Source organism: Chrysochloris asiatica, unplaced genomic scaffold (genome assembly GCF_000296735.1).
Source record: "Chrysochloris asiatica unplaced genomic scaffold, ChrAsi1.0 scaffold00197, whole genome shotgun sequence".
NCBI lineage: Eukaryota > Metazoa > Chordata > Mammalia > Afrosoricida > Chrysochloridae > Chrysochloris > Chrysochloris asiatica.
In genome coordinates, this window is record NW_006408715.1 from 3,885,466 (window position 1) to 3,895,804 (window position 10,339).

Here is a 10,339-nt window from a genome sequence, read left to right on the forward strand (position 1 = left end):
CAAGTTACCATGCTGCCTCAAATCGGCCAGACCCTGGTTTTCTGGAGGGGTGTCAAGATGAACCAAATGAAAGTGGATGCTTCATTCTCTGGGGGGCTTTTATTCTACTTGAAGTCCCAGTTCAAGGCTTAGAAACAAAGGGGAAAGGTAACTGAGCTGTCTCTCCCCTCACACCCACCCCCTCACCTCTAGGCCCTTCTCTCGGAATAATAAAGGGAAGCCGTGGGATCAGGTACATATGTAAATAATGCTGACCTTGGCCTGCCTCTCCTCAAGTGAAGTCCAACAGCCCATTTCAGGTGCTGGCTGCTTATTGCCTTTCAGTATCCAACACCTCCACATCCCCAGACCGTTTGGCCTACCATCCCTCTTTGTTAGCGATATTCAGGACAAGTAGTAAATAGTTTTTGGAAGAGTTAAAGACATTTCTTTCAGAGTTGAAACATTTTAAAAGCCCTGTTTGGAATAATTCTTTAAAGAGTACAAAGTAGAATATGTAGCATTGCCTGAATCCTTTGGAAACACTTCTTAAACAAAAAAAGTTAACACATAATAGTTAGTAGTTGTTTCATGGATTGATTTTTCACTATTGTAATTTACATATTCTCAAAACCAAGCATCTGAGACATTGGCTCTTATTTTGCTAGTTTCTGGGTGATACTTAGATTTTCTGATTGGACCCACTTAGTTTAATTTTTAAAAATTTAGCTCTGCAGGAGAATTTTCCACCTTGGAAATGTAAATTAAAAAGACAGAATCTCTCCCTGTGAGATCCAGCAGGAGTTGACTGAAATAAATATCCTGGGCCCCACTCACATCTCTGAAGCTGCCTTATCTGAACCTAACTTGAGTGAGAGTAGTGGGTTTTGGCACCTTTTATTTCAGTGCTGTGCAAGGCGAGCTCTTTGAAATGAATATCTATTCAATTTCAGTGTGCAGTGTTGCTACCGACTAAATGGGCTTACCTTCTGCTGAGAGTCCCAGGAAGTTCTTCATTAGGACACCCATTGTCTTTTTTTTTTTGTATTAAAAAGATGTTTTTTTCTATCCTCATAATGTCCTTCCTTTCATTTTGTAGCTATAACAATGAAACATGGGGAGTGGTTATCATTCTTTTTGTCCTTCCTAAACATATCTAATATTTAAACCTTAACAAGTCTTGGGTACACTTCAGGTGTGTCCTGCACTTTGGATATTTACTTATCACTTACTTGGTCACACAGAGAAGTCATACTTGATTCTTCCTCCCCCTTGACAGTTCACTCCCACACAGTATCCTTCTCCCAATTTGCAAGTGGGAGGGGATTCATTTGGAGAAAATTTCCAGGATTAAAAAAAAAATTGTTCTGGCTTTCAAGATACATTATACTGGCTATAACTCCTCAGAGGAAGGGAAAAAATGGGCAGTGAACATATCTAAAAATACAGCAATGAATTAAGTTTCATGGATAACATGTAGGCATATTTCTAACTAACACAAATGATTTAAATTCTACTTTTGTTCACATACACACACATATACCAACTAGGCTCATATTATCAGTACATTTCTCCTGGGCGACTCTGGTGACAGCAACCACCATCAACAAACTTACTTTCTGAAAAGAAAAGAAAATAAAAACCTCTCCATACATTTCATAGGTTATTTTATACTATTTGAAATCCCCAAAGACAGGAATTGGTCAGACAGTCCTGCTCCTTTTTTAAGGAACAGGTAAACTAACCACATTCCTCCCCTCCTCCCACACCAAGCAACCAGCTACTTTTAAAAGCTAAAATTTCTGTTTCCAAAGGGAGGAGAAGGAACAAATTCCATTAATGAATTACATACATGGAATGTTGACTTGTCTAGGGCAATTGTATTTGTAAATAAATGGCTTCCTGATCTTTTTTTTAATGTATGTCTTACTGGAAAACGAACTGTAATGCCTCTGAGCATGTAATACAGCAAATATTTCAACTCCTGGTTTGGTTTTCATTCTTTTAGGTGTTCACTAGAAATAAGGTAAAATTGAGTCCGTTGTGGGTCCCTTATCCTTGAGCCATTAGGTTGATTTGGGGAAGCCTCACGTCTAATGTCCTAACAGTTGTCAAGCGAAATGGGGAGAAGGGTTAGTTGACTTTCTGGAAATGCTATAGAATCAAACTGGGAATTTCACTTTTGATCTGGATTTTTGTAAAGCTGACCAGAACTTCCAGTGTCAGCTTCAAAAAGGAAGCTAACAGTGTGTGGTTCTGATGGGCCGATGGATTGGACATAGACTTGTTCTTGGACTTTCCCCTACCTTTCGTGTACTCATACACTGTCATTCTCATGACTCCGACCAGGCCAGGGTTCACAATCACACAGGGACAGGGACAGGACTGCAGCCTGAGGGGCACAGGCAACCCATCTAGGCATTTGAGAGATGCTCAAATTTCCCCTACGCGGAAAGCTCAAATGTGGGCCAAGTAGGGGTGCGCTGCCTCTGCCAAGCATGCAGCGCTACCCTAGAACTCCAAACCTCAATCCAGCTTGCAGGGCCTGGCGGCCAGCAACATCCACAAGGCAGCCACCTTCCTCTTGCCTTCCATCCCTCTCTCCAAGCCACGCTGGTCAGTCCCAGCTTTCTAAACCACAGTACATTTTTAAACAATGCAACCTTCCTGGTCACGATGCTATTATAATCTGACCCCTTCTCCCCTCCCCTGAATTTGGACTGTAGCAAAAGGTTGTCTTATTCCCCTCTAAGCACACACACCGGGCAAGGCATCCTTCCAGAAGAGAGACAAAGTACCCCCTACCCAACAAATTACAGACTCTGGTATCTGGGCGGTACCACAGTCTTTGAAGAGACTGGGGGTCATGGTCCAGCTCTGTCTTTACTTTGTCTTCAAACTCCAGGGCTCCGGGTAGCAAGGGAGTGGGTTTCTGTGAAAGCCTAGGGCAGACCAGGCCCTGAACTCTCTAGTCCCTCTGAATTCCATTGCCAGCAGAGCAGGGAGGAGGCAACCGAACTCCCCTGCTGAGAAGGTAGAACTCCAAAACGGAAAATCCGCAAGTGTCAAACTGAGACGGCCAAGCATTTCTACCTTTACTACTCACGTCTTACAAAAAGTGACCTCCAGAACCCACTGAACCTGAGCCAACTTGAGCTTTCAGCAACTCTTTTAAGCTTCCAACAAAACTTTCAAAAGTTTTCCTTTCTTTATCCCCTTTTCTCCTCAGACTTTTTTTTTTCAGCAACCGGGATTGTCCACTAGTCTGCCAACTATTCTTTAGTCTCTAGGTCTCCCAAGGCCTGAATATTTCTACCATCATCATCATAGTAATTATTATTTGGTTGGAGAAGGAGAGCTAGATCAGAGTATGGGACCGAGGAAAAGGTTCCTAGAAAAGCTGTTGAAAGCGGTATTGGTATTTCAACTTGTGTTCCAGAAGGTTTCCGCTGACAATGATCAGTAACCCCAAAAGACAACTCCGTTAAAAAAAAAAAAAAAAAGGAATTTACTACTGCTCTTGAAAAGCCGTTATTTTTTACATCGCTTTTAGGAAGATAGATGAACAAAACATCGCGTTTCAAGCCATTTTGATCTGTAATTAAATAGCAGGATCGGTTTGTATTCTCCTACGGCTTTTTACAGAAGTTGCAGTGATCCAAAGTCGGGTTGCTGTGTCAGAGTGGCATTTTTATTAATGAGAATACAAAAAGCTTGCATATTCTTAGCCCTGCTTGAATTTAGTTGCTAAGCAACCGGTGTATGGTAATTCATCCGCGAAATTTAAATCTTTGAGAAAGGATCGTGCGTTTTGCTGAATGGTCGCCACGAGGAAAACAACTTGTGGGACCTGCGGCAGCTGCCACTGCTGGGCCGCACAGTCGGGCAGCCGGCCGGGCAGAGCAGGGTGGGCAGCTGGCGGGCGCCTGGGCAGCACCTCCGCCACAGCTTCTCCTCCGCACCAGGTCCTCCCTCCCAGACAGAAAGAAGCTAGGCTTCTGACATTCCGCTCGCCGGGCTCCCCTCCACCACCATTCCTCCGCGTCTCAGAAGCTTCTCTTTTCACCTGAGGTAGGGCCCTCCACCTGAAGGTGTTTGCATCCCAAGGGTTTCTGAGGCAAGACTGAATTTTCGCATCCTCCCCTCCCTTTACACGCACCCGCAGGCGCACGGCACACACATACTGCACACACATCATGTCGCCAAGAGAATGCCAATTGCCCTATTCCCAGACCCCTCTGAGGTCACTTCCAGAGCCAACTCTTCCTTGAGGAAAACCGGACTCATAAAGGCTCCTAGCCGGCCAGAAGACCAGGCGGCCGGGGCTGTCAGGCAGTGACATCATAGGCTCCTGCTCGCCACGCTCGCGACCACATTTTAGGATACAGGAACAAACACGGATGTGAAATAAGAATGAAAGAGAGTAATCTAATTAATAGGCCATGAGCCAGGCTAACAAAATCAAAGAATCTGATTACACAAGTACTCCTCTTGCTATCTCCGCTGCCCCCACCCCCAGCTCTTTCAGCCTCCGCACCATTTCCTTCCCCACACTAGAAAGTTCAGGAGGTAAACCCAGAGCCCAGCGATTTCCTTATTGAAATCAAGATCAAGCCCACCGTGGGGCTTCTGCAGCGGGAGGTCACGTGGTGACCTTCAGACGGTAGGACCAGCCGCCCTGAAGCACAGAGATGACCAAATGAGCTACAGAACTTCAAGAGCCAGAGAAGGTGCACACATTTTTTCATGCCTCATTCTTAACAACATCTGTACTTACCGTTTATGCTATCAGTAACAGGATTAAGAGAAAGGGGCTCTTCACTCACAACCTTTTTAAGAGGATCTAACTTTGAAAACAAAACCAAGCTAGCACAACTTTTTCTGGGTCACTGATAACCTCAAACTCTTAACACTCTTTCAACACCCTTCTCCAGCAGAGATGTCTGAGTACAGCCAGGTATGAGGTTTTATCACTGATACATAGCATCTGTTAATCTTTCCAGCCAGCCACGTGCATTTCATGAAAGAAGAGAATTCTTTAATTTCTATCTTCCTGCCTTGAAAAAAAACAGGTCCACTTCCTAAATAATTAATCTCAAGTCTGCATTCAGTGCCAAAAACTTGTTGCATCCATTTTAGAGTTTGATTAATTACCCTGGAACTTGGGCAAACTAAACTCCATGTGGAGAGAATGTTTCTTCCTTCAATTTAGTCTTGAAAGCTACAAGTTATTGATGGATCTTATTCTATTTACATACAAATTGGTGCAAACATGCCCATCTCTTAAAATGCATTTTTTATAAATATATAAAAGTATCATTTTTGATTTAGCTTGAAGAGGTTGATCATTTATTACAAAAATAAACGAATAAATACAACAATATATTGTTGTTTCCAACAGGATAAATACTTTACAAATATATAATTTAAAAAACAAATTTAATTGTTAAAATTATTTAAAATATTACACTTATCGATAAAACTATCAATAGTATATACTGCATTCAATATTAGAACCAATTATTCTCTGAATGTTGAAAAACCATTCATACAAAACAGATTATGAGCATGGTAATGAGCAAACACTGGAGACTATAGGGAAGCAGAGGGAATCTCTAAGATCAATAATGAACATTTCTATTTTGGAACAAAGATGTGTAGTCCTTGGCTAAGTACTAAGTTAAAAAAGAAACAAAATAAAAAAAACAACACAAACCACCACCACCACCAACAACAACAAAAAACCCAAACAGAGCAATAACAGCGAAGTGACTATTTTAAATACACCTTGAATGATTTATCACACAAACTTGCCAGGAGAGGTTGGTGGGGTGAATGAGATCACTGAGGCTTGGGCAAGTGTACTAGAGTTACAGAAAATGTAAAGTATAAATGGGTCTAGCTTGGGATTGCTAGACTGCTGGAACAGAACTTTGTCACTTTCCTTTGGGCTGGAAGGGGAGGAGGGGAGTGGATTGAAATGGAGGAAACAAATGGACACTTTACGAAGCACAAGACACTTGCGCTGCAAAAGAACACAATGACCAAATTCATGAAAAAGATCTGGTGATATATAACAATATTTTCATTATTTACATGTGTAACAATATAAGCCTTAGCACAAAACCTCTCAGTTGTATCTGCCTTCTTTTGTTTTTCAACCATGAATATAATTTTGTAAATACATTCAAAGGGTGGGTCTTTTAAAAAAATGTAGTGAAAGCATCAGCTCACTTTATAAAATGCAAAATAATTAAACAAAATGGGTATGATTTCCTAGCTTCTCTAATTAAAAGTTGCTCTGCTATCCCCACATCAGTGCTTCTTCCAAAGTAATCACCAAAGGTTGTTTTTTAATAGAAAACAGTGTGAAATCTAACGTTAGCTCTTTTGTTGTCTGCCAAATCAAGTAAGCAAAATTCCTCCAAAATTGTTAAACAGACCAAACCCCTCTCTAATCAACCACCACTATTCCAGTAGGAAAAACAGGATTCCATCTCATATACCACTAGTGTTCACCACATAAAAACAACCCCACCCAATGCTCAGATTTTCGATGAGGCCTTTTTTGTTTGCCCCTATAGATCCTCAACAAATGAACCTTACCCCCTATCCCCACTCCAGGTTATAAATTCACTGGGCAGAGTGATTACAGTGGCATGGAAATAGGAAACAAGGATGCAAAGAAAATTGTGGTTTCTTGTCTTCATTTTTTTCCTTGTTTAATAAATATGGCCTTTTTCAGATTTCACAAATCAAAATGATTGTGATTTTTAGTACTATTTGGTGTTTAAAATAATGCATCTCAAGACATGGCCATCTGGCTGGGCTTGATTTATGGAAGTGACATAGGGCTTGTCTGAAAGAAATAACTGTCCCTTGTTTCTCTCAGTTTTTCAGGTTTTTAAACCCTGGTATGGCTATCACAGGGAGGGGAGTGAAGATGAGGAAGAAAGCAAAAGTGAGGGACAGTAAATGAGATTAGGGGAATATCAGTCTATTCAATCATTACTTTATCATCCCTAAATTAAAAAAAAAAAATGTAAGTACAATACTGAGGGACACAACTAGGCAGAAGCAATCGAGGCATTTATACTTTCATTTTCTCACATTGTAAATATTGATACCTTAACTTGATAAAAAGTGACCACTCTGTAGGGTGTGTCTAAAAAGTGATTTAAAAAGCTAAAACCTTCAGCACCAGTAAAGAAGGTATCTAAATCGCTACTGGGGAAAGACTGTAACACAGAAATGCAGGACCTTAAGTCTGAGCTGGTAATCACACTGTAGGTAATGCAATGTGGATCACAGTCAGGATTTTAGAAGTATATGCTTTCTTTACTGAAGGGGGGGGGGAGAGCTTAATAATTTAAATTTAATTACATAGTTACTAATGGGAAGTAATTGTCATAAAACTATTTTATAGACTTGAAAGCTATCCTTCACAATTATGTCTTCAGAAAAAGAGGAATGAGACAGCAATATTATGTGTGTGTGGTGGTGGTGGGGAGGCTAAACTTTGGGATGGGGGAAGTGCAGATCTCTATTAACCAGTTGGCACATTTTTACTGGTGATGTAGCTCAGTCTTCTGGTAAAGAACACAAGTATCTCCAAGAAAAGGGCTAGTATTTAGATAATATTATCCCCTAGAAATACCCACTAAATTTAAGGGAGAGAAAAATAGTGTGAAATTTACAGATTAACAAGGAGTGACTAGAATATTACTAGTAGTTTCTGTTTAATCTGTCCTTTTCTCTAGATTACCAAATATATCTTCAGTGGAACAGGCTCTAAATCCTCAATGCTATCACTTAAGGATTTGCATTAGTAAAAAAATATTTTCTAAAGGACTCTTTTTTTCCCACACAGTGTTTACGCATCAGACACAGACTATTTCATTCTAACAAATTTATTTTCTCGATCAGCTCTTACGGAATCACTACTCAAATTAAATTACAATCAAATTATCACATCAAAAGATACCCTTATTACCTAACAACTGTCCATATTTTCATTTCATTTTGATTTGTGCTCGTCTGAAAAAAACACGTAATACAAGATCTGGGGAAAAATAAATTACCGTTTTGCAGCAGTTCATAAGTATTCTGAATAAAATATTAAAAGAAGTCATTTAATGAAAATATAAAGCAAATATTTTTAGATCAACAACGGATCTAACAATTCTATATTGCCGTCTTTTGAAAAGTCTGTTTATTAAAACCTACCAAAAACACTGCTTGGAAATGGCAGTATTATATAATCACGTCCACAGCACCCATTCAATCAAAGTTGGCAACGGATTGAGGAGAGAAGTTCAGAGAAGTGCAGTGGCAGGTGCTCAGTCTTTCTAAATCCCTTTTTCTGAGTCAGTCCAGAAATAAAAAATAAAAAATATTAATAAAAAAAATATTAGCGGTGGAATTTTTAGGCATCGTCCATCCCGAGTGGCAGCCGTCAAAACCAGTGTTTGATGGCCGGGTCTCACTTGGCGGCCTCGTTGGCTGTGTCCTCGCTTCTCACCTAGTCCAAGCCCGCCTGGTCCTCCGTCTTGACCTGGGAGCCTCTCGCCACTTAGATGGATGCTCTCTTCTCCCTCCCTTGTCCTTTTGCTCTTTAGGGAATGTTTTATTTCCAAGGTTACTTTGAGGATACTTATTTTTCTTTTGGCTTTGCTATTCAGTCTGTTAATTTCAGATGATGAATCCTTTTTTTTTTTTTCCTGGAGACTTTCCCCCCATCTTTTTCCCAGTTCACAGTCGATTTGTTTGTCCCTCAATGACTTTATTATGGACAAGAAAAATAGGGTCTTTCCAGGTTGCCCCCAGAAGAGAAAGTTTTCGTGAATTACTTTAGTCAGTCCTTTGAGGGAGGAAGTGAAAGGGAGAACTTTTTCTTTTTCTTTTTTTTTTTTAAAGAGGAGAGGACGAAACAAGTGCTGTCCACCACTACCGTACAGGATATCTCAAGGTCGGGGGGATGGGGGTGGGAAATTAGGAGTGCAGTTTTGGTTCGGTTTGTATCTTCATCCTTCCTTTAAAACCAAAACCAAAACTGATATATCACCACAGTAGACAAGAGATCTCACGATTGCCCCCTTTTCCTCTTCCAGTTTTTGTTTGCTGTTGTGTACGTATATATAAAACAGTTCGGATATTTGTTTATGCTTTTTTTTTTTTCCCCCTCCCCTTGCTTGGATTAAAAAAAAAAAAAAAGTTTGAAAAGTCTCCTTGGTCTGTCTCTCTCTTGTTTTTTGCTTTTTTCCCCTCCAAGAACGGGCCTGCCTGTCTTTGGGTGGAGAGGAGGGCGGCAGACTGGAGCCCCCCGACACGGTGGCAGCCCGGGCCAGTGGACGATGCGGTGGTGGCGGCGGCGGTGGCGGCGGTGCTGAAGGCAGCAGCGGAGGCGGTGGCGGCGACGGTGGCGGCGGCCCAGGTTCTAAGCCCCTAGCCCTCACTGCACGCTGGTTTGAAGCCCGTGGTGGGGTGGTGGCGTGTCGGCGCTCACCGTGCCCACCTGCGAATAGACATCGTCAGGCGTCTGCTGTTGGATTCCGGGTGGAGTCATGCGCTTCTCCTTTTGTCGTCGGTTACAGAACCAGACCCGCACCACCTCCTTCTCGAGCTGCAGGCTGTCGGCCAGGTTGGTGATCTCCTGCGCTGAGGGCTTGGGGCACTTGAGGAAATGGCTCTCGAGCGCACCCTTGACGCTCACCTCGATGGAGGTCCGCTTCTTGCGCTTGCGGCCCTGTGCGGCAATCTTGTCAATGCTCGTGGGGCTGCCGGTGCTCGAGTCCGCCTCCTCCAGCCACTTGTTTAGCAGCGGCTTGAGCTTGCACATGTTCTTGAAACTCAGTTGCAGGGCCTCGAAGCGACAGATGGTGGTCTGCGAGAACACGTTGCCATACAGCGTGCCCAGCGCCAGCCCCACGTCGGCCTGCGTGAAGCCCAGCTTGATACGCCGCTGCTTAAACTGCTTAGCGAACTGCTCCAGGTCATCCGAGGTCGGCGTGTCTTCATCCGAGTGCGGGTCGTGACTGTTGAGTCCAGGCCCGGCCCCGCCGCCGCCGCCGTGGTGTGGGGGCCCCTGCGCGTGGTGCGGGTGCGGTGGGTGCGGGTGCGCGTGGTGGTGGTGGTGGTGGTGATGCTCGGCCAGCTCTGGTGTGTCTCCGCGCACCAGCCCGGGGTGCACTAGGCTCTGGCCGCCTCCGCCCGCGCCGCCGCCGCCTCCGGGACCCGGGGGCGCGCTCAGCATGCCATTCACGGTGAAGCCCCCGGGCTGAGAGTACAGCAGACTTTGTGGTGGCGGCTGCTGTCCCCCAGCCATGGACGGGAGGTGCGCTGCAGCGGCGGCGGCTGCGGC

The 10,339-nt window shown here is 43.3% G+C and overlaps 1 protein-coding gene across 1 annotated transcript in view; it reads right to left on the reverse strand.

Annotated features, from left to right (window-relative positions):
* Nucleotides 1-9,430: 9,430 nt before the first annotated feature.
* The window catches only part of POU3F3 (POU class 3 homeobox 3), a 3,499-nt gene continuing 2,590 nt past the window's right edge, over nt 9,431-10,339 (reverse strand). Inside the window, exon 4 of the mRNA XM_006872448.1 lies at nt 9,431-10,339. This exon is cut by the window's right edge and continues 1 nt beyond it. Within this exon, the coding sequence (XP_006872510.1) occupies nt 9,431-10,339 (909 nt within the window).